We start from the raw sequence: 25,226 nt of genomic DNA, 5'->3' as shown, positions 1-25,226 counted from the left end.
AGGAATTTTCTGCTTATATTCAGTGGTAGGGTTGCAGGAGTGAGGTGGGCTGGGTTCATAAACTCAGGTGTATGTATATGATCATGTACTCACTTGAGAAGGCCAAGAATGAAGGCATTGAAACGCATAGAATGACTGGTGAGCTCTGGGAACTGGCTGATCTTGTTGTAGAGGCCATGTAGAACCTTGGTAGATGGACCTAAGGAGAATCCAGGGGAAGGAGGTGTCTGGTCTCAAAAGTACTGGATTCAGCACTGTGCCTCCCAAGTCTTCCCATTTCTAATAATCTTCCTGTGCCTCCCCCAACCTTTCCCTCCTTCCCCTCCTCTCAATTTCTCCCTCCATTTCCTTCCCTCCCCCCACCCCCACCCCATACCAAGTTGCGTGGAAGCTTCAACCACACTCCAGGGCATATTTTTGCGCTGCCCAATGATGACATCCAGCACGAAGGCCTTGAGTCCATCGCCCAGCACAGCCTGAACAGCTGGACACAGGTATTTCAGCACTAGATGACCCACATTGGGGGCTTACAGAGCTGTTTCCCAGCTTGGCCTGAGGAAGGAATAGGAGTAAGGAGAGGTGAAGATATAGGGGCACAGGAGATTTTGAAAAGGGGGAGGACAGTGACTCTCAGCTCATCGCTGGTCCCTTCCTTAGCCCCCTTTAATTATTTTCCTTAGGGTTAGTCTTCATAGTTTCTCCCTTTCCACAGCCCCAAACCTTCATTCCTTCTCAAATCCTTCTTTCCCCATACATTCTAGGGCCAAACCTGAAGAGGCAAGATATGTTGGAAATAGAGCAACCCAGCAAGGAACATTTCCCCTTTCCCTAGTCAGAAAAGTCAAGACATAATTGTCCTATTAATTTTTTCAATACCTTAACCCCAGGATCCCTGCTGGTTCCAAAATGTGCCACAATGAGGTCCACAGCAGTGTTGACATCCTTCACTAGTCCTGGAGAACAGACAGATAAAGTGGCTCTGCTGATGGAGACCCCCAAACACAGTAACTGCTTCCAACATTGTCTAAGGATAGTGACACCACAAAGATAGGGAGGTCATAGGGAGGGAGCACAAAGACCAGGATGGGAAGAGTCCCAGAAGCTCTGGTGTTTCTAGTAATTCTGCGCTGAGGCAAATATTGATTTTAATGTATACATATATACATACAATTAAACAGGCAGCTTTTTTTTTGGTTCCTTTCCTCATGCTAGGATGCACCAGGCTGATAAACTTTGGGGCAAGGAGATGATCTAGGGGGTTTGTGGAGAGACAAGGATCTCTTCAGCTTAGGATAAGGGTGGGGTGTGGCATTGACAGCAGTGCCTCTGGCCCAGGTTCCCACCTTTCTTCTGTAGTAGATCAATGGAGACAGCTTCTGTGTTGCCATCCGGCGAGAGACAGAACTCAGCTGGTGGCTTCTCAGCCAAGGAGAAGGGGTCAGAGAAGAAATCAGTATGATTCAATGGCAACTGCTTCACTGCTTGACCTGGAAGGAGGGTGGGAGAGACAATCACTCAATCAACTCTAGCTATAACTTTTTGATCCCCGCCCTGATGCTGACCTTAGCCTACTTATTTCCCTGACTCTGACCTCATGAATTCCCCTGACTTTCTTGGCTTATCCCTGTGGCTCATCCCTTGGGGATTGTGTCATTTAGAATTTGTGCCCCTGGGACTGGCTTGCTGGCCTCATCTCCAGCCTTCTTCTCTCAAGCTTTCAGCTACAAAAGTCCATACACTCCTCTTTTCTCACTGATGCATGTACCATTTAGGCGGCAATGCAGGTGACCTGCAGCACTGAGGGGTCCAGGGAACTCAAAGATGGGATTTCTCCGGGCCAGTCGAGTCTCTTGTGGCCTCCGGTCTAGGCTTCCCCCAAGACCTGGTGGCCCCAGTGGGTTCTTCCGCCTATATTCTCGCCACTTGAGAGCTTGAGGGGATAGGTGATTGGCTATGGCATGGCAGGAAAACAAGGGAGACAGAGAAGGAAAGTTAACTACAAGTTACCAGCATTTTCCACCCATCAGACTGCTTGTCCCATGGGCCCTGTGGAGTGCTAGGGTAGGAGGAGGCATTCCTAATAGGGGGGAGAAGGCCCCAAACATTCTTTAACCTCTGACCAGGAGTCTGGACCCTGGGAAAATGTTCCTCAAGGGATCACCCAAGTGAGGGGCAAAGAGCTATTCCCCATTTACTAGGAAGGGTGGGAATTGTCCCCATAGGATATGTTGGGGGTGTTTCTAAATGCATATGGGTATTGCTGGGGGAGGTTGGAAAGACATGCTTAGTACCATTACTAAGCCGGGATGCAATGTTGCCCTCACCACCTCCCCGGGCTAGGCTCTCAGCTCGGCTCAGGCTAGGTCCTGTGGGACCCAGGTGGGACAGGTTGCCTGCCCCATGGAGCCGATACTCAGAGAGCAGTGGGCTGGGCTCTGGTGGTAGCCTCTCGGGGGCCTCCAGCTGGTGAGCGGGGCCAGGCATCAGGGCCTGTCGGACAGGGATCAGGTTGGCTGCGGCAGGGCAGGAATGGCTTCGTGGTGGGGGGCCATCCACAGTGTGCTCAGGGGGAGAACAGGAGGCAGATGAAGAGTCGGTGTTGGGCCCAAAGGGGCCTGAACTTCGAATGGGAGAATAGCTTCCCAGAGGGGATGGCCGAGAGGTGTCTGGGTCAGGTGCAGCCTTTCTGGTACTTTCTTCAGGGAGGGAGGCAGCTCCATCCACTGTGCGGGGAGCAGGAGCAGGAGGCCGTGTTGAGGGGGCCTGGGATGTGGAGGCCAGCACAACAGGTGGCTGTGAACGGTTGCTGCCAGAGAGGCTGTAGAGCTGGGAGAGACTATGTAGGGCCCTGGCCTTGGGCAGCTGTTTAGGGAAATGATGCTGGAACACGAAAGGCTGGATGGGCAGGGTAGTTGGTCTCTGTTCCTTGCTGTAGCGAAAGATGGGCCGATTTTCAGTACTGCCCCCTGTAGAGAGAAGGGAAAGGAATCAAAGAAGTAGAAAAATGAGAATGAAGAAAAAAAATGGTGACGAAGCAAGGACAGAAAATGAAACCTAGTGGGAAATGGGGATATCACCAGGACCTGGAGAGAGAGAAAGATGAAGGAATAATATTGATAGCTGTACCATGGGATGCTTGATTATTTCTTTCTTCATGAAATTCTCTCCTCTCCTAGCTTCCATTCTATTAACTCCTTCTTACTCCTCTAACTGCTCTTTGTCTGGCTTTTTTGTCTCTTCCTTCCCCCTTAATGCATGTTTACCACAAAAAAATCAGTCATCAATTTTCTTCTGTTCTCCTATTCAGTGTCCCCCTCATTCCCACCCACTGCCCAAGGCTTTCTCCTGAGCTCTAGCCCCTATTTCCAATTGCCTTCATATATTTTTACCTGGATATTCCATTTTCACCTTGAAATCATCATGTTTAAAACTGCACTCACTACAGTCTCTCCAAAACTGGTTTTCATTCCTTCCTTTCCTATCCTGGTCTCCCATACTCAATCTGGAGTTCTAGGATTGAGTTTTAAGGGACCTTCGAGCTCATTTATTTTAACCCTTCTCATGTGTATGGATAAGTTATGGCTAATATTCTTGACAGTTGCTGAAATATTTTTAGCTATGAAGAACTCCCTAGTTCACACAGCAGCCCATTTTTCAATAATGATAATTAGTAAGTTCTTCCTTGTGTAAAGGAGAGGAGATTTGGTTACCTTTCCATCTCAGTTAATGTAGTCATAGGATCTTAACACTTTGTTATCCTTTTATGAAGTATGAACATTTTGACTCAGAAGAGACCCATGTCATTGAAGTCATGAACCCAAGTAACCCTTAAAATATGCCCCATCAGTTTGAGGCATTTTAGGCAAGAGTTAGCAGTTGAGGAAGGTCCCTGAGAAGGAACTGTGCAGGGGGTGGGGAGAGGTGATATCTCCTTCCTCTATGCCCTATTGGTCAAGACATCTAGTGGTGAGAGGAACTTGCTTAGAAAGGGGCACCCCTCCCCCCCCCCAGCAGTTGGAAAGTCAATTCAAGAGTTTGAGACACAGTTGAGGAAGCAAAGATATACTCTGTAGACAGAAATATGTGAGGAGAGACAGTCATCTGTGTCCAGAAGCAGCTTCAAAGCGCACAGCCTCTCAAGCAGAGAAGAGAGCATGGATTTGAAAGAGTTAACTCTGGTAATCACAAGTTCAGCTGGGAGGGGTGAACCATGAGAACCCACCTAATCAACTCCGTTCAACAGAGATGATGAACCCAAGGTGGGGTGGGTAGACTTCACGACAATTTCATGAAAGAGAGAGAATCTTGTAGTTGTGGTCTTCCTTGGCCATATGTGTTCACTGCATGTATGCCTCATTACTGTATGCTAAATTTGAGCTCACCCTTCCCATGGATGCTATATTTGTGAGACAGTGAGACCCAGGTTTTGGGGGTGGGGAATTTTTTATGTATACTGTTTTTTACTATCTTACTAAATGCTTCTGCTAATAACCGATTGTGTCTACTGAATTACTATTTTTGGGAAGCACATTGGTGGGGGCTCAAAAGCAATTGTAGTACAAGTGCAGATCCACAGACTATTCCCTGGAACCTGGGAGTAGCAGTTGCCCTCTGGGGGAAGTTGGGGAAGTATCTCGGAGTAAAAGCTACACTTGCATTGAGGTAAAAAAAAATCTTTAACATCTATCCATCTGTTATAGGCTCTTTGTAGGTTAAAGAAGTCTATAGGCCCTTTTTTATGTGATACTTTTCAAATGTTTGAAGACTACTCATCTGTCCTCAAGTTTCCTTAAGCTCCTTCATCTGTTCCTTATAGAATATAGTTTCCAGATACTGTACCAACCTGGTTGCTTTCTTATGGTTCGGTTTTGTCATTAATCCCTTAAAAACATAAGGCCCATAACTGACCATGATATTCTAGTCATGGTCATATCAGTGCAGTACAGAAGGCCTATTAACTTCTAAATTTCTATACTTACGCTTTTATTTAATGTAGTCTAAGGCTGTCAAGCTTTTTCTAGCAGCTGCATGCATTATCTAACATGAATTGTTGTTAATCTGTTTCTTCCCTGCTCTTTCCTTATGTAAATAATTTTTTAACTCTAAAAGCAGGGATGTATCATGTTAGATCTGGTTCACCCTGTGGTTTGCTTTGGCTCATGAAACTATCTCTGATTTCTCTGGGTGACAGCAGTCTCTCCTTCCTCAAATTTTTCTGGGACGCTGTCTGGATTCTTATTTGCGCCTGTCACATTTTGCCTTGTAATATACTCGTTAGGTACTTTTGTGTCATCTTCACATTTGATAAACACACCATCCATCTCTTCACCCAAGCTGATAAAAATACTGAATGAGACAAAGGAAAGGAAAGCTCTTTGAGGCATTTCCCTAGAGATTATTCTCCATGTGGACACATTAATCAACTATTCTTGGTTAGTCATTCAACCAGTTAGAACATCCTCTTTTGGCAATCCTGAAATGTCTCTCTGCTGAGAATAGAGTCCAAACTAATTATGTTGACTTTTGAGATCTTCCACGATCTGGGGGCACTCTATCTTTTCAGTACTTTTTCCACACTAATTCTCTCCATATACTTGACTCTGTGCTTTAGTCCCCCAAGTCTAGAATGTCTTTTCTCTCTACCACCTCTGCCTATTGAATTTACCTACCCCTTTGTTAAAACTCAATTAAAATTCTCTTCTATTAAGCCTTCCTCAATGATCTCTTTGATGTTTCTAGTTGGTCAATGGCCTCCCTAACCCTGCCTCCCCTTCTACGCATTTATCACCTACTAATTTGTATTATTGGTGCTTTTACATATCATATCAAGTAACTAGACTGTAAACTTATTTAAACTCTATATCTTTGCATACAATAGGTACTTAATATGTGTTGAATTAAACTGAAATACATCAGACTATACCATTCATTATTCAATAATAATTCTAATGCCTTGAATTTAAGATACAATGATAATAGCAAAAACATTTCCTGACAGTCTAATAGTGAACAAAAAATGAAATTAAGTTAATTTAGCTAAATTCTAGTAATCACTGCTTCATTTCTGAAATGCTAAAAACCATTTTGTTTTATAATTAGTTTTAGAATTTTGCTGTTGATAGAGATTAACTGATCTGGAGTTTCTAGAATGCACACTTTGTTTTGAAAATCGAAACTACATTTAACTGTCTTCAGCCTTCTTATACCTTTTTCATTCTTCATAATTCCTCAGTGTCGCTAATCACATAGGTATATTGTTTTAGAAGCTGAGGTTATAATTCATTTGGGCCTGGTGAAAAGACATTCAAAAGAGTTAGGTCTTCTCTACTCTCTATCTCCACACCTGTTTTGAGCTTCAATTATCTCTCTCTCTCTTTTTTTTTTCCTCGAGGCAATCGGGGTTAAGTGACTTGCCCCAGGGTCACATAGCTATGTGTCTGAGGCTGGATTTGAATTCAAGTCCTCCTGACTCCAGGGCCAGTGCTCTATCCACTGCCTAACGAGTGGCCCCTTCAATTATCTCTTAATCATAATTTGTTTCCACTCTAGTTTTAAGATCATTCTCTTAGGTAAAAAACACTCAAGGAAGGCAGGAGCAGAGTAATTCTTCTCTTTTAAGTGCTAACACTTTATAATCTCTTAATTTGTGGGTCCAACCCTTTCTTTTCCTTCTGAACATAGTTTTAATAACTTTTTTTGTTATTTCTAGCTTTTCTCATAAACCTTAGCTCATTCTGGTTTTAGCCTTCCTGATATCCTTGCTGGCCACTCTGTATTTATCCTCTTTCACATGTTTATCCTTTCTGTCTTTTGCATATGTGCTGTCAAAACCTGAGCTCATCAGAGAGCATCTTACATAGTCATTTTTATTTTTAGAAGTCTTCCCCTTTTCTTCTTTACTAGAATAATTTCTGATTTTAAGATTTTTATTGTTAGCATATCCATTCCCTCAAGTCATCTTTCCTTTTTGTACTCTCTGCCCTTAGCATCATAAATATCTCTCCTTTGAACTTTTGACATCTGCTGCCTTGAAGTTTATGTATATATCTGACAATCCAGTGTTCCTTTCCTTGTCTATTAGAAATTCTAAAATGATAAGCTTACTTTTCTCCAAGTTTCCTAACTCCTTTAATTTACAAACCATTTCTTCTTTCATAGGAGATAGAACAAAGTTCTCTTTCATTGTCTCTTTAATCTTCTGAAAGACGCCACTGTCAGTAAGACACCTGAAGAATTAATCAGATTTTCTGCTCTTTAGGGAGGCAGTGTGGTATAATGGAATTTGAATAGGAAAAGGCCTGAGTTTGAATCCCACTGCTGTGTGAAACCTCCCTTTGAGTGGGGCTTTTCTCATCTATAGAACGGGAGGAAAATACCTGTGGTATTTACCTCTAGGATTGTTATAAGAATCAAATAAGATAATATATTTAACGTGTTACATCAATGTCAGTTATTATTATTTTAGCAGAATGAGACTGACAGAACAATACTCCTCTTTTAGTAGAAACTGACAATTTTTGTTACTATATGTACAAAGCAATTTTAGTATAAAAATGTAAGGGTAGGCTCTTAGAAAAAATCAGCCTCTAGAAATACCTAATTGGCATCTCATTACATAATATGTCATATGAAAACAACTTGTAAATTCCAAACCTCTATCAAATGTAAAGAACTGTATTATTATTGTTATTATTAATACTACTGGGGGACAGCATGGATATAGCACTGGCCCTCGAGTCAGGAGGACCTGAGTTCAAATCCAACCATCAGACACTTGACATTTACTAGCTGTGTGACCCTGGGCAAGTCACTTAACCCCAATCTCCTTGACAAAAAAAAAAATAATACTAGGGAAGTGGGCAGAGCTGGTAACATGAACTTGATCATTCATACTCATGATATATCATTTATGTGCTCTGGAAATGATCCAAGAGATCGAAAATAGGCACTCTGTGGAAGGTCTAAGTGGGGACACCAAAAAACTTGAAATTAGAAGAAAAGGAAGTTTCCTAGAGGGGGTGGGGGGATTGGGGTAACTGAAATACTGATATAGGCTCCAAAGACGATGATGCCTTGATGGCCATTTGGCCCCTCGTGAGACTAGGCCCAGGGTTTAGAGGGGTTTTCAATTGAGGCACAACTGGTCTTAACAATATGCATTAAATAAACAGTTCCTCAGACAAATGGAACAGAAGAGAGAAATGAGTTAAGAGGTGAGAATATAACTTTTAGGGGTTGTAGCCAGGGGACAAGGAGACAATTTCAGGAAAAAAATCTTCAGGACAATCTAGTTCTCTTACTTTTCAAGATGTTTAGTGATTACAAAACAGTGTAAAGTCAGTGTCATACCAGGGCCAAAAAGGAACAGTCTAAGTGCTCAAGTTCAGAGTGAAGACTAGAAAACAGGTTCTGGAAGGAGCTAGAAACCTCATCAGACATGGCAGGGGTCCCAGTTCAAATTCCTTTTGGTCTTGAAGTCTGTGAGCGGAGACTGTTTCTGCCTTCTCTGTGTAATATTAGTGCTTAAGATAGTGCCTGGCACAATATATAGTAAGCACTTAATAAGTACTTCTTAATACATTTAGTAAAATCAATTCTTTTATAATAAATACTTATTTTTCTGGCATCTAAACTAGTCAATTTTGCAGCAGAGAAAAAGATACTGAGGCTTCATGCCTCATAAACTATGCTAATCAAGGTGCTCTGTGGCTAGACTTCCAGCTGATGTCCTATTTATCCCAAAACACTACTCAGATCACTTCAATTTCCTGCTCAGAATCTTTCAATGGCTCCCTACTATCTACAGGATTTAGCCCAAATTTCTTATCCTGGCATTTCAAGCTTTTTTATAACCCTTTTCTATAACCCTGTGCTCCAAGTACAGCTTTTACTTCTCTCTAAAATGCATGCTCACCTTTACGCCTTTGCTCATTTTATTCTCTACTGACCTGAAATGCTCACTTCCCTGATCTTAACCTATCTAAATCCTACCTATTCTTCACTTTTTTGGGTTAAGTCCTGCCTTCTCTGAGAAGCTTTCTATGGCCATTCCAGGTCACAATAACTTCCTTCTCTGAACTCCTTTCTGTCCGTACCAGCCATGTACCATAATGTATTGTTAGCTTGTCTCATATTTGTCTTAGCTCTCATATTAGGCTGTAAGACTGTGCTTTATACTTCTTTGAATATACATAGCTTTAGTACAATGCCAAAAACATAATATGCTGTGCTACAATAACTCGAATTACTGTCAGTGGAAATTGTATGTTTTTACTGTACTCTAGGTTTTATGTATTATGATAAGTGTAAAGAAAGTATAAAGTTGGCTTTGGATGATTAGTCCTGAGAGGTAGGAACCAACTGGCAAATGACCATAACCTTAAGAACCAAAGGAAGTATCTGGAACTGGGAATGGAAGACTATTCCAGCCTTCATGGATGTCTCCGTTTTCTGACCTCCTGTAGGACTTGGTGCATGAAACACATAATCTAGCATTTAATAATACTTGCATTCTTCACTGTTATGTGTGTCTCTTAACTTCCCACCTAGATTACAGACTTCCTGAGGACAAAGACAATGTCTTAAATTTCTTTGTATTACCCATAGCACCTAGTACAAGGCTGGGCACACAGTAGAGATCTAGCAAACTCTTGTTGATCAACTGGACAAAGGGCTAAAAGTGGTTAATGTTGTATTCTGAAGGATACTAAATGTTTTCAAACAAACAGAAGCGGCTTACGCTTGAATCCCCTGCTTCTCTGTCTATAAGCTCTACCCTGATTTTTGGCCCTGGACAGACTGCACCAAGACAGAAATGAATGATGGGATAGAATATACCCACAGCCCTATCAGGGTTAGGCAGGCCCTCTGTATTGCCATAATTCGAAGTGCCTAATGCCAGTGGGAAATAGACTAGCAACTCAGAACCCAGGAGCCTTCTCTCTTGCCAACCTCCTCCCCTTCTCTGCCCCAGGGTGCACACATGGACTTGGATGGAAAAAACCCATGAGATAATCTTGGCTACTACTCCCATGTAAAAGGATTGCTTCCATCACAGGAAAGTGACAACCACAAGTCCTTTCCTCCTCCCACCTTCCAGCCAGTCACAGCTCCCAATTATATCTACATATAGCATCACACAGATCCAAAGGGATCCAATCCTATCCTGGGATTTCCTTTTCCTTTGGCCTTCTGCTTGTTCCTTCCCTTCTTGGTCTAGTCAACCTCTTGTTCTATGAAAGAACTTTTGTGCTGCATATTTGTGAATCACAAAAAATACAGAATTTCAGGGTTAGGAGGTATGTTAGACTATCTAGTTCAACCTACACCTGAGCAAAGAATTCTCTCTACAACACATCCAACAAGAACGTAGTCATCTAACTTTGGCTTGAAGACCTCCAGTGAGTGCGTACCAGTGCACTACTGACCAAGGAAACCTATTTTATATTTGAATAGCTCTAATTATTAGGAAGTTTTTCTGTACATCAATCTTAAATTTCCCTCCCTGTACCTTCCACTCACTACTCCTAGTTTTTCTCCCATGAACCAAGTAAAATAAATCTAATCCCTCTTCCATGGGGAAAACCCCTAAGGCATTGCACTAGAGACCTTCTTCCATATAGAGATAGTGATAGGGATTGAACTTGTGATTTTACTGGTGTAGGTAACTCTGAATGGAGAAGTTCCTATCAATGCAAGTCAGCACCTCATCAGTAACTCAGTCTTAGACAGTTGCCAAGATCATGGAGTGATTAAGTGACTTGCCTAGGGACACGCACCTGGTATGTGTCAAAGGTAGGACTTAACCCCAGGTCTTCCAAGTGGACACTGAACAATTAATTGCTTCTTTTTGAGTCTTGCCATTCATCTAGTTCTAAATTCACCTAATTCTGCTATCATCTAACCCACATCCTCCCATCTTATCTTAGAATCAAAGACTTCATGCAATACTTTGCTGAAATCTATACTTTGTAGCATTTCCCTGATTACTAGTCAAAAAGTCCTGTCAAAAAAGGAGGTGGGGATAGTCTGGCATGGCCTTCACTTGAAGAAGTCCTTCTGGCTTTTAGTGATCACTACTCTCCTTTCCAGTCCTAGATATTACTTCTTGGGCATCATTTTCGAACTATGTTATCTGCTACATTTCAGCATATCTCTTCCCCAACCCCCTCCGCCAGTAACTCTGCTCTTCTGATACTAAGATCTGAAAAGTGAACTATTACCTTATCTTGCCCAGAATTAGGCTACCATTTCCCAGACACTATTTTAAACCTTTGACAACACTTACATATCCCTTTGTAACTGCCCTTTATGTATTATCACCCCTGTTAGAATATAAGCTTCTCAGGGAGAAGGACTGTCTTGCTGCCTTTTATTTGTATCTCCAAAACTTAGCATAGTACCTGGCACACAGTAAACACTTACTACATGCTTTATCTACTTATATCTGTCTATCATGAATTATTCCTTTTAATAATGACTAAGTGGAACCTGGTAAGGCCTTTCTGAATCCCTTTCAAATCCCTACAAGGTGTAAATCCATCCTTATTAAAATTAGTTTAGCTCTTTGATAAAGTATAAACCCACCTGGCATCATATGCTCCCGTTGCCCCTTTAACAAGATATTAAGAATGATAGGGTCATGGCTAGCTATAGCCTGAGCTTCAGACTTGGCCTTTAAAAGCAAAGCTAGAGAGACAAATGGGGAGAATCAGATGTGAGAGAGGTGGAGAGCAGACAGACAATACGTGGAGACTCAGTTCTCTTCCATTTTGGACTAAAGTAGATTTTTCTGAGTTTACATTTATTCATATTACATCTCATCTCGTTAGAGTCAGTCCAGTTTTTAGCTTGTTATTCAACATACTAGCTGATCTTCTTAGCTTTACATCTGCAAATTTTGTGAGCAAGCCATTTATGCTTTTATTCAAGTGACTGATATAATGTTACACAGCACAGGTCAAGGATACTCAACTATAGATACTCAAGCTGGCACTGCACTATCATTATTCACTTAGTTTCTTTAGGTATGGTCATTCAACCACTTCCAAATCCACCTCTCTATGATATCGGCTAGTCTTAGAATGGAAGGAAGTTTGCACATCTCTGAACTATCTTTAGGCAACTACATGGTCCCAGATAGTGTTAGATGGAGGCAGTGGCAAGACACTGAGGAGTTTCTAGGCCAGACTGGTGGCTGCAGAAATGTGGAACTGATAGAATGGAGAAGTAGCGGTGGAGTAATAGAGGAATTTTCGGAAAAGGAAAAGAATTCTTAGATCAAAACTCTTGGAACCAGAAGAAGAGTTCCTAGATAACACAATTCCTAGGGCAGGCTGAGATTCCATCTGGCAAGTTTTACCTCCTCTATAACTTACTATGGAGTTGACCACTTTTCTTGGACTTGCAGAGTCCACATAACTCATTGGTCCAGTAAAAGAAAAAGTTCTAGTTTAATTTTCCACATCATAGTTCTGTCCCGATACTCTTCTATACCAGCTTCTGTTTGGTTTAGGGATAATCAGAATTATCCAAGAACTTCTTTGGGTCCAGAAGGCTCAGACCAGGAACATCTTTTGTGTTCTGCCACTGTCATCCCACTGCCACAGGCTTGAGTTTTGTTTTTTTTTTTAATTTAAATTTTTTATTTTTAGGCAATTGGGGTTAAGTGACTTGCTCAGGGTCACACAGCCAGGAAGTGTTAAGTGTTTGGTCTGAGGCTGGATTTTAACTCAGGTCCTCCTGACTTCAGGGCCCGTACTCTATCCACTGCACCACCTAGCTGCCCCCTTGAGTTCTTAATACGGGCTATTTTGGGAACTCCTCTGGTTCCAACACTGGTGATGGAGCATGATAGTTTCCATGTGTAGTCCCTTTCCTCTCAATATTTCTCAGCTCAGGTTTTCCACATCCATCTCACCAGTCCTCTTTCAAAAGCCAAGTAAGGCATACATAGCTCAGGGGTATGGCTAGCTGTAACTCCATCAGCCTTAATAAGGCCTTAAGTGAGAGGTCGTTAGGAGGAAGGCAAGTTTATACCTTATCAAAGAGCTAAATTTGTTAATGAAGAAATTAGCTTTCTCAAGGAATGTAAAGCAAACACAACAAAGGATTCAGAAAGATTTCACTAATACATTTCCTCTATAATGCGTTCTAGAATTCTTCCAGGAATAGAAATTTGCAGACTTCACCCTCTTCTCCAGACCTTTGGAACCTCTTCTGTTTTCTAATATTGTTCAAGATCATCAAAAGCATTTCAGCAATCATCTATGAAGCAGCTATATGGTACAGTGAAGAGTGTTGGGCCTGGCATCAGGAAGAGCTGGGTTCAAATCCAGCCTCAGACACTTACTGGCTGTGTGACCCTAGGCAAGTCATTCCACCTCTGTCTGCCTCATTTCTCAACTGTAACATGGAGATTGTACTAGCACCTACCTCACAGGTTGTTGTGAGGATTAAACAAGATATCTGTAAACCACCCAGTACATAATAAATGCTTAATAAGTGCTTGTTTCTTTTATTTCTATTTATTTCATTTTCCTACCCCAAGAAGTAGTTTCTATGGACTTGGGGTTACAATGAGGGCAGCTAGATGCTGTCTGACCAACTCCTCACTTATTTTGGGTTTCTACTCCTGCTAATCATTTTCTCCCCCTGTCCTTCAAAGTCCAGACTATTCTCCTTGGATAAGAATACAGAAGCAAAATGAGAATTTAGTAATTCACCCTTTTCACTAACAGCCATTGTTATCATCCCATCTAGTGGGAGCTGTGTTCCTAAACTTTTTTTTTCTCTTGCTATCAGTAGTTATTAAAAAAATAAAAATAAAAAACTATCCTCTTGCTCTTGCTTTCATTTTCTATTTTAAGTGTTTATTGGCTGGTGAATTCTCTAAGCACTCACAAATTGGTATCCTTACACAACCCTGCCCTCCTTTTCAACTCCAGTGAACTCTTTTTGTCTTCAGAATTTCATTATTGAGAGCTTTTCATTCCTCCTGGGCTGGCTTGCCCTATGGACTTTTAGTCCATAGTATCCTACCTAATCTTCCTCTGAACTCTACAGTCTCCCAGAATTTAGGGCACATGCTTGACTTTCCTCTCATTCTCACAAATGCTGTGATGTAGTAATCAATTTCCCTCAAAAGTTTTCATAGCATCTACTTCAACAACCATTTCCTCTTTGTTGGTGAGAGTCAGGTCCAGAATTGATTGATTGATTCCTGATTCTCTGATTGATTCCTGCAACTTCTGAAGTACGAAATGATCATTAAGACAAGCCAGAAAATTATCTCCTCTTTTTTGGGCAGAAAACACACAGACACACACACACTCTAGCAATTTTTTGGATAACTGAACTACCCTTCCTCCCCCATCACTATAATATAATGCCTCTATGCCAGGTTTGCAATGTTTCTGGAACTCATCTATTTTTCTTGTCTGCTCTAATATCCTCCAATGACAATAATATTTCTATTTCTACCTCCATTGTTCTTCATTCAAATGCTTTCTACTAGGCTGTCCCCTTATCCTAATTTTTTTTTTCACAAGAGTCCATCTTCTTAAAATTCTAATGCTGCTCAACTTTCCTCTTTAAATTATATACACAGGGGCAGCTAAGTGGCGCAGTAGATAGAGCACTGGCCCTGAAGTCAGGAGGACCTGAGTTCAAATCTGGCCTCAGACCAAACTTACTAGCTGTGTGACACTTACTAGCTGTGTGACCCTAGGCAAGTCACTTAACCCCAATTGCCTAAAAGCAAAAAAAAAAAAAACAAACCCCCCAAAATTATATACATAACTAATTTTCTCCCTCCTTTTTTCACTTTAAGCCCCTTTGATTAGATTCAAAGACTCCAGCCAGAGAGAATCTTGGTCTTTATATGCATACTTCCTTCCTGGTCAAAAGCTTATCATTTTAAACTGTGGCCTAGAAATTAAAATCCTATTCTCAGACACCAATTTCTTAACTAGTTCAAATCCCAAATCTCCCTTTCCCTTATGAAGTTCTTGTCTTCTATGATTATGTAGAAGTGATCAAAACACTACCTACGCCCATAAATTCTTCAGTTTCTTGCCCAAGATTGATTGTTAGCAGTGATTCCAACATTCCTTCTGGCAGCATCATTTGTGCCTACATCAATCACCAGAAGCTGGAAGTGGTCACTGATTGGACAAGTCCTGGGTGGTTTCCTCTTACATCTTGAATACACAGTGAGAGAAAACAGTGGATCCTTTTATTGTTATTACCAGGCAGACACAGAACTGCCTCATTTTCCCTTTGCAGGGAGTCACCAGTCACCACTGCTTGTTTTTTCCTCTTTCTCTTTATAGGTGATCTAATAGTATCATTGGATTCCTATCATCACGCATTGGAGGACAAGTAGCTGCTTCCTCCTCAGAGAATCAACCTTTTTCTTTGGGAAGAGGCTAATGTCTACTACTTAGCCTCCAATGTTCAGTGGTCCTTCTTCCCTTTCTCTTTTGTGTCATATCTTTCCATTCTCTAATTTTCTGACACAAGTTAATGTTACTTCTTGACTTTTCATATCCTTTTCTGTGGAGAATGGGGAAGAGTTCTTCAAACCCTTTTACCTTCCCTTATAGGAGGTAGACCAATTCACACTTTGGGCCTAGAAATTACTTGGCCATGGAAGAAATACAAACATGTACTGAATACAGGTCATTGAAAAATTCTCCCTGTTCTGTGTGTGTGTGAGTGTATACATACATACAACTATATTAAGAAGGCAACTAGGCAGCTCAGTGAATAAAGTGGTGGGCTTGGAACCAGGAAGATCTGAGTTCAAATCTAGCCTTAGACACTCACTAGCTGTGTGACTCTGGGTAAGTCCCTTAACCTCTGTTTGCCTTAATCCACTTCACTATCTTTCCCAAGAAAACCCCATGGGCAGTATGGTCCGAGAGGTCACAAAGAGTTGGACATAACTGAACAAAAAAAATTATATCTTTAGTTATACCATATGTGCCCTAGGCCGAGTGTTTCATTTTTTAAAGGAGATTTTAGAATCTGGGAAATAACTGTTGCCTTAGAGGGGCATGGGAGTAGCTCCAAGGTTCAGGATGGTTCTTTGGGGATCAAGGCTTCAGGTCCATCCTAGGTCCCAGACTGTCAAATAGTGATAGGAGGCTCTTGGGCCAATAGTTGCACTCACTGATCAAAGGACCTACTTCATGTGTGGCCTAGTGGTCTGAATGCCATACCTTTTTACTGTTGTGTCTTGCCATCATTTCAAACTTAGAAAGATACTTAGTATCTCTGAGGCATGGTGCAGCAAGAACTTTGGATTTGGGTTCAAGGGACGTGCATTCAATCTTAGTTCTGCTACTTTCTACATATGTGACCCTTCTCAGACTCAGCTTCCTCATCTATGAGATAAGGGAGAGGTCTGAACTGTGTGATCTCTGATGCCCCTTCCAGATTTAGATACTATGACTATATGAATTCAAGATATCCAAAGTAAATTCTCTACATTTCCCCCAAATTAGCTCTGTCTTTAGGCTTCATTATCTGTCAATAGCACTGCCATTCCACACAAATGATAAATCTTACAGTCATAGGCATATAAGTGTCACAGTGAATAGACTTGGACTATTCCTGGACTTGGAATCAGGAAGATCAGAATTTAAATCTAGCCCCAGATACTCACTAGCTGTGTTTACCTGGGCAAGTCACTTAACCTCTGCCTTAGTTTCCTTATCTGTAAAATGGGGATCATAATAGTACCTACCTCCTAGGGTTGTTGTAAGGATAAAATGAGTTAACATTTGTGAAGTGCTTGCAACCCATAATACACTCTATAAATGCTATATTATCATTAGACTTTACCTATGAAATATGTTGGGCCCTCTTCACTTTATGCATGGATTATCATATTAATGGTTTCCCTACCTCCAGGCTAGTCAGAGTCATTCTTACATATAGGTAATTGTAATTTGTGATAATATTGTGATTTGAAAAAATTTGGAAATTCATCCCTGCTCAAAACCATTTTTAAGAATTCTACCACTATAACTTCTTTTTTTTTCTTTTGAGTTAACAAGGTAAATGCTCCTGGCAGAGCTAATACATTCATTGATACAAATTTGTTTACTAATATAACAGAATTTAGCTAGGTCTTAAGAGATCCTCTAATCCAATTCCCTCATTATGCCAGGGGGAAACTGAGACCCAGAGAGGAGCAGTGAATTGTTAAAGTCACACATCCATAAGAAGCTTTCTTCCAAAGAACTAGCTAAGTCAGCTATTCTTGAGGGACTAGGAGTTTTAAATGGGGTGTTGGGAGAAGGGAGGGGATGATTTTGGAGTACTGAGTATTACTGGGGAGGGAGCCAAATTAGAGGTATTTGGGACAGCCAGAGGGCTGGGTGCCTGAACAAAGGTAGTGAGAGGACAGGGGACAGAAGGAAGAAGAAAGGCAGTCAAACTATGAGGACAAACTTCACAATTTTGCACCAGGCTGACTCCTCCTTTAATCCAAGTTTTTTTCTTTTTGGCTTTGGCAATGGAGGTCACGTGACTTGCCCAGAGTCACACAGCTAGGAAGTGTCAAGTGTCTGAGGCTGGATTGGAACCCAGGTTCTCCTGACTCTGAGGCTGGAGCTCCATCCACTGTGCCACCTAGCTGCCCCCTAATCCAAGTATTCTTAACCTGAGGTCTGTAAATTTGTTTTAAAAAATGTTTTGATAACTGTATTTTAATATAATTGGTTTCTTTTGTAATAATGTGTATTTTATTTTATGCATTTGAAAACATTATTGTGAGAAGGTTGAAATCCATAGGCTTCAACAGCTAGCCAGAAGGGGTCCATGACACAAGAAAGGTTAAGAACCTCTGCTCTAATCCAGACTGTGCATCAATACTAGACTGGTCTTCTTAAGGCATTGCTTTCATCATGGCACAGCCCTGCTTAAGTACCTATGCTGACTGTCTATTGCCTGCTTCATCACATCTAAATTTCTCACCCTTGGTTTCAAGGCCCTCCATAATTTTACTCTACCTTTAAGTATCCAACTTGATTTCACCTGCTTTCCAATATGTGCCCTCCACTCCACTCTGGTCAAGTCTCTTCAGTGTCTTGCTGAAGGTTGCAAGTTGTGGTTAGTTTCATTTCTGTACCAGTTCATGTACCCTGAGCTAGGAATACCCTCCACTCAGTCTATCTGCCTATCCAATCCCTATACCTACACCTCCTTCAAAGCCAAGCTCAAGTCCTATCTTCTCTAGGAAGACCTTTCTGATTCCCCTACACCAATTTGTTTCTCCTCTGAATGCATTTGGAAACTTGATCATTTAATAAGGTGCTCTTATGTAATTGTTTCATACGTGTTGGTCTTATGTCCCCCACTAGACAGTTGGCCCCCTGAGTGCAGAAAGTGTATTTTATACATCTTGTGTTTCTCCCACAGCACCTCCTACCTCAGAATCTTCATAATACTTCTGAGTTGGAGTGTCCTCAAAGCTCTTTATTTCCCTAGAGTCATTCATCCTTTCCCTCCACTCCAGAATCTATTTAGGTATTCCACAGACACAGCCAAGAATGGTCCCCCAAGGTACGGGCATGTAGCATTCCAGCTCTCTGTGGCTCATCTAGGTTACCCAATCCTTACCGTCAGCTCTAGCTCTTATATCCCTCTGTGCATGGTTGCTGGCTGGGATCACTGGGAAAGGAGAACTTGGCTCCATCAAAAGAGCCAGGGGTGCCTGCCCAGCAGCTCCAAAACTGGTGGGTTGCAACTCACTGGATTGGGGACCCTGCTGAAGGCCATCCCTGCAGCCCTGGTCAGCTTGGGCTTCCAGGCTGCTGGGGTCCAGGCAGAGCCCAAGGGGAAGAGATGGTAGGCTGTGGCTACAGCGAGTACCCTCATCCAGTGGGCCTGCCCCATCCCGATGGGCCTCAGGGATGGGTGAGAACTCAAGGGAGGAGTCACCAGTGCTCAACCGCAGGGGAGGTGAACCTGAGCCTCCACCTCTTTTTCGGCCCTTGGCCAGTTCAGCAAAGGAGGTGACCCGTCTGGGTGGGGAGCCAGGCCCAGCCAATGAGGAGGGTCCCTCACTCAGGCGAACAGGGCAGCTCAGCATGCGCTCCAGGGAGCCCAGCCGGTTTGGGGGGCTTCGTTCCAGACTTCGGTCATAGCTACGGGAACGCTGGCGTCCGCTGCTGAGATTGGGAGGAGACACGTTGACGTATACCTGTCCCTCTATCAAATCTGGGCCTGTCCCAGATTCCACTTCTGCTGGAGAACTCTTGGCCTTTTGCTCCTCTGTTTGGGTCTCCGGCTTTTGGAATAGGTAGTACTCGGTGGGCTGGCCTGAGATTGGGCCAGGACTGCCCTTCGTGTGTTCCTCTGAACAACTGGTGATGGAGGAGCCAGCGGGACTGGGTGAGGACTGTGAAGACAGGTCACAGGTGACAAGTTTGTAGTAGTTCTGTGTGGCCACCACAAGGCGGGCCTGGCTCTGGAAGCAGGCGGTGAGGTCAGCTGCAGCTGGGCAGGGCTCACAGTGTGGGCGGTAGGAGTTGCAGTTGGCATCTAGCTCAGGGGAGGAGGTGTGAGGGCAGCCACAGCCCTCATCTCCACCCCCATTGTCGGGGTGATGGGACTCACAGGACATCTTAGACTCAGCTGGAGAAGGGTGCAGGTCCAGGTAGAAGGCTCCAGGATCTGAGTGGCTACAGAAGGAAGAGTCGCTGCAGGATAGGGGGGCAGAGTTGAGATTGGCACGGGAGTGACCATGCATCTTGTTGTAGAGGGCACTGAAGGTGACCAACACACCATCTGAGCTGTTGCAGGAAGAATCACTAACATAGCCCATGGATTGGTCGGCCACCTCTGATTGGCTGGATGTGCTGCTGCAACGACAATGTCGGGATCCTGAGCCCGAACAGCCACAGTCTCGGACACCTGGGTTCCTTGGGGACTCATCTAAGCTAAGTTTCCACTCCTGGTCGAAGGAAAAACCAGAGTTGTCACTGGCCCCAGGGCCACCCCCCTCATCTAGCTCCATGGTCTCTGCCTCCAGTTCTGGGGGACAGTGATGCCCATGGCTGCATTTCTGTGCTTCTGAACTGCTCAGAGGCTCCTGCTCCTGTCCTTCTACCACTCCAGCTCGACTGTTTGTGGCTCCCCAGGGTTTCCCTGTTCTGGGGCCAAGTGATGCCAGCTGGAAGGGGGGCTGTCCGCTTCCATGTAGGTGAAAGGACTGCTGGGTTGAACTGTCGCAATCCCCATATGGGTCTTCTGGCTCACCCTCCTTCATTAGGAAGGGGTTGTGCCGCTTTGGAACTCCAGGACCTCGCCCATCCCGGCTCTTGCTTTTAGGACCATCCCCAGGCCCAACAGCACCCCCTGAGGCAGGGAGCACTCTGCTATAGAGCAGAGAGTCAGCCTGTGTCAGGTCTCTGTCAGCATGGCCCAACTCAGGTGGACAGAAGGGATTGGTCCTTGTACTTCCATTGCCCGCACCTCCACCCCCACAGCACTGCCTGTCGGGAACCTGGCAATGCACCAGGGGAATATGGTGGACGATGAGGGTTTCTCCTGTCAGCTTGGGGGGACTATCCATTCTGGAAAGTTCGGCTGAGGGCATCAATGGCCCCAGATACTGCCCCCGGAGCCCTCTGGGGCAGGACACATCTCATCAGGAAGGCCTGGCACCTGGAGAGACAGAAAAAGAGAGAAAAGGAACCCAATGTCACCTTGCCAGAAGTGAGGGGCACACACAGCTTCCCACCATACCTAACATAACCTTCCTGTCTGTACTCAGGATACACAGAACCCTGCCCCATTCCCAGGGGCAGAAGATCTGGAAGGATGCTAGGATCACAAGACTTAGAGCTGGAAGGGACCTGAGATCATCTAGTCTAATACTTTCATTTTACAGATGAGGGAACTGAGACCCATAGATGGGAAGTGTCTACAGTTATACAGGCAATAAGTCACAGAGCCAAGATTAGAACAAATACAGTTTAATTCTAAATGCAGTATGCTTTGTGCCATCACAATCTCAAACTGTCCCCTGCATTCTCTAAGTCCTAGCCCACATCCCAGAGCCTTCTTGACCTGCTCCCTGAGCCAGAACTTACTCTCTTTAAAGTAGGAATTTGAACCTGAGGCCTAAGAGGTCTGTGTATAGATACAGGGAATAAGGGGTAGAGTTCAGATTTGTTCTCTTTTGCCAAATCTAGTACTTTATAGCACCATAGGGCCCTATTCCTGAGAGAATAAAACATGTTCTGGGAGAACCTAGATTCAGTTTTATATGCTTTTTTTGAAGATTAAGGCAAACTTATAGGCTTCATCTCCCTTGAGTTTCAATCGATAATAGATGTTTTTAATATTCTTTGTGTAGGAAATTTTTCTATCTTCTGTTAGTTGTTCCAAAAAGAAAGAAAAAATTCAGAAGAGTCTTCAACAAATATTATTGGCTCTAATAGAGAACCAAGTAGCTATGATGGAAGAGTTGACAATAAGAGTACCCTCAAAAACATTCATCATCCCAGTTTTTGGAACTTAAGCATAATGTTGAGAGACTAATAATATCACATATGTTGTATGTTTATCTTTCAACATTTTCCCCCAGTCTTCAGGGTTTAGTGTGGGCTTTCTTTTAAGAAAACAAAACATAGATCTTTTAAAAAATATTCTGATAACTATATTTCATTATAATTTGTTTTCTTTGTAACTTAATACATTTTATTTTATGCACTTAAAAACTGTTTTAAGAAGGAATCCGCAGGCTTCACCAAACTGCACAAGTCCATGACACAGACATAGTTAAGAAGCCTTATTCTATTGGAAATTGAGGGGATGCCCATCAACTGCGGAATGGCTAAACAAGTTGTGGTATATGAATGTAATGGAATGCTATTGTGCTATAAGAAATGATGAGCAGGCGGATTTCAGAAAAACCTGGAAAGACTTGTACGGACTGATGCTGAGTGAAGTGAGCAGAAGCAGGGGAATACAGTAACAGTATGATGACCAACCTCGATAAACTTAGCTCTTCTCAGCAATACAATGATCAAAGACAATTCTAAAAGAATCATGATGGAAAATGCTATCCACATCCAGAGAAAGAACTATGGAATCTGAATTGCAGATAGAAGCATCTATTTTTTCTTTGTGTTCTGATTCTTCTTTCACAACATGACTAATACGGAAACATGTTTAATATGATTATACATGTACAGCATATGCCATCTTGGGGAGGGGGGGAAGGAAAGGGGGCAGGGAGAAAAAAATTTGGAACTCAAAATCTTATAAAAGTGAATGTTGAAAACCATCTTTACACGTAGTTGGAAAAAATAAAACACTATTAAGTGAAAAAAAGAAGAAGCCTTATTCTAGAGGCTTCTTGGTCATTGGCTCAGTAATACCATGGACAGGGTGTTGAACTTGGAATCTGGAAGACGTGGCTTCTAATCCTGACTCAGACCTTTACTTAGCTGTGGAACTTAGTCTCTCTCAGTCTCAGTTCACGTCTCAGTAAAATGGGGGAAATAATAACACCTACCTTCCAGGGTTGTGAGTATCAAAGGAGATAAGACATATCAGACACTTTTGCAAATCTTAAAGTGCTGCATAAATGTTAACTATTATTATCAGGTTCTACAGTTTCCTATTCTGGCTGAGGCTGAAACTCCATTCCTACTGCTCCCCTAATTCCAGTTTTCCTGTTTCTGAGTTCTCAGTTTCTACCTGATCAAATAGTCTTCACTCCAACAGAATCTCTGACTCAATTCACTGCTCACTCATTCCTTTCTTCCTTCCCTTATTACTATTTTCCTATCTTCTACTCCAGGGTGCTTTTCTTATCACCTTTCTATTCTGATATTTGCTGTTTAATGCTACTTTCCAGCTTTCTGTTTTTAAATATTTAACTCTTGTGAATTTACACGCATGAGCACAACTAGTCACATGTGATGCATTGCAACATTTATTCCACAGCAAAGGGAGTATTCAAAGATGTACAGTGGGGAGGGTTCTTTTCCTGTTTCATATGTTCCTAACATATCATTTTCAAGTGTTGGTCTGTGTGGCTCACGGGGACATAGATAATGGTGCTCTCCTTTCCCCTTGTCATTGGAGACCCCAATAGCCATGGAAACTACTTCACAGTTTGATATATGCAGAAATATATAGTTTTCTGTCAGTTATTGTGGTTGTATATTAGTACCTCTTTCTACAAAATCATAACCACAATGCAGGATCCTCATCTGAGATTACTTATAATTCCATCCTCAGGGGACACACACACACACACACCCCATGCAGAGACATACAAAAATACATAGATGGTGACATGCTTATACACAAACACTAAATCACTCAGGGGTACATACATTCACACACAAATGTACAACAGAAAACTGCAAAGACACTTAAATATAGTTAACTGCTTTGATTCATTTAATCAGGGTCCAGCAGAAAGAGCTTTGGACTTGGTGTTAGGGGAGACCCAAGTTCCAAGCTGAATGGTTACTGAGTATGTGATCACAAGCAAGTTATGTAAGTTGTCAGATCCTCAGTTTCCTCGTCTGTAAAATGAGGATAATATTATCTACAGCATCTACCTCACAGGATCAAATGGGATAATATAATGTAAAGCATTCAGTAAGCTTTAAAACTATTTTTGTTGTTGTAATTGTTATTATTACTTCTTAGGGGCCATTGACCCTTAGGAAAAACACAGAGGGATGTACATGTATATGTATATAGATACACAGGTCAGTCAGTCTATCTATCTCTCTAGTTTCTCTTTTAGAAAAACAAGAAATTCTATTCTTCCTTTGATAGAACCCACAGTGAGGTAAGGAAAGGTTTCTCTCCAGAAAGGTGACAAGAGGTTGATGACTTCTTTGGTCATGGCAGCCCACAGAATAAACATGAAAAATACAATACAATTTAAGTCAATATTTTGGTCAATTACGGGATAATGAAGAGAAGGAAAAACGGGAAACAAGGAGAACAAAGAGAGGAGTCAAACAAAAAGCAAGGCAACACAGATAGAGCTAGGCCTTGTGCTTACTGACGTAGGATGAAGAGAAGGAATTTCATGGAGTCACATCTCCATCCTGTGGTCTTTTAAGATAATTGCTGCTAAGCACTTTTAAAGCCAGGTTGCATTTTCACAGCTACAAGTGTAAGTGGGGCATAGCACCTTTTGATATTTGACTGTGAGAATTACACTAAGAGCCTCCACCCAGGGTCTAAACCCTGAATTCATGGCTTACTGCAGCATTAAATAAATACTGATTGAATGATTCCAGGGAAAATTGTCTTTCAGGATCCTGCTACAGTGTCTCAATTCTGATAAGGGGTGTGACGTCTTATTGTCTTGGTTTTTGGGGGCTGCTCTTGTTGTCCCTACCCAGCAAGAGATGACAGACTAGTTTAGCCTGAAGAAGTCTGCAAAATGATTATGGATCTCTGGGCCAGATAATAAAGCAGCTTTTTCCCTTAAAGCCTGTGGCTGAACTGAAGTAGAAAAGGGGCCTGCTGGAGCCAGGAATGATAAATACAAAGCTAGAAGGTCTCCTCTATTACTAGGCAGTTTTATTTAACAAACTCAAACTCAAATGGAATACACATATTTCACTTTCTCACACACACACACACACACACACACACACACACACACACACACACACGTGCATATACACATGCAGATCCCTTCCTCCCTCCCCTCTTCCCACTGCTGGCCATGTTTATCTCATGATCAACTTCCTCCTTTGACAACTAATTTCTGACAGTTTGTTCTCCCACATCCAGGTCCTAGTTGGTGACTTAGAGAACACTTCAAATTCTCTTTTCTCATTTTGATTTTGTCTCACTGACCTTCCTCTCTATTCACAATCAAACCCCTAAATACCTCATCCTAGATCAGCTTCCTCCACACTGAGAAAGAGGGGAGGGAAACAGAACTACCACCTTCCCTGAAAGACAGAACCATTATTTCCCACCCTATTCCTTCAAAACACAGTACACTTTTCGATTATGCATGATGTAATGCCAAGTTCCCTCTTTTCCTTTGCTGCCATAAGGAACTTGGTACCTCAGGTCTTAGAACTCCTACCTGGATGTGGGTTTGGGGGGGTGGGGGTACAATCTCTTCCCAATTTCCCCTCCTTTGGGAAAAATGTTTCAATATACACTCTTTGGCCTTCTCTCATCTGGTCTATATAAACCCTGGTCCTGATAAT

At 42.5% G+C, this 25,226-nt stretch overlaps 2 protein-coding genes across 2 annotated transcripts in view; one reads left to right on the top strand and one right to left on the bottom strand.

Moving 5' to 3' along the window:
* Nucleotides 1-13,505, top strand: part of CIMIP2B (ciliary microtubule inner protein 2B) — a 37,639-nt gene extending 24,134 nt beyond the window's left edge. The window contains exon 9 of the mRNA XM_078152715.1: nt 13,157-13,505. Coding sequence (XP_078008841.1) covers nt 13,157-13,173 — 17 coding nt within the window. The 3' untranslated portion in view covers nt 13,174-13,505. The remainder of the gene's footprint in view (nt 1-13,156) is intronic.
* The window catches only part of RUSC2 (RUN and SH3 domain containing 2), a 99,808-nt gene that overhangs the window by 3,540 nt on the left and 71,042 nt on the right, over nt 1-25,226 (bottom strand). Inside the window, 8 exon segments of the mRNA XM_078152710.1 lie at nt 94-199; nt 377-524; nt 526-552; nt 877-953; nt 1,344-1,487; nt 1,766-1,951; nt 2,292-2,966; nt 18,631-20,679. Of these exon segments, the coding sequence (XP_078008836.1) occupies nt 94-199; nt 377-524; nt 526-552; nt 877-953; nt 1,344-1,487; nt 1,766-1,951; nt 2,292-2,966; nt 18,631-20,611 (3,344 nt within the window). The 5' untranslated portion in view covers nt 20,612-20,679.

Source organism: Phascolarctos cinereus, unplaced genomic scaffold, assembly GCF_003287225.1.
Source record: "Phascolarctos cinereus isolate Bilbo 61053 unplaced genomic scaffold, phaCin_HiC Scaffold_4;HRSCAF=312, whole genome shotgun sequence".
Lineage (NCBI taxonomy): Eukaryota > Metazoa > Chordata > Mammalia > Diprotodontia > Phascolarctidae > Phascolarctos > Phascolarctos cinereus.
Note: the sequence above shows the minus strand (reverse complement) of the source record. Positions and strands in the feature narration are given on the sequence as shown.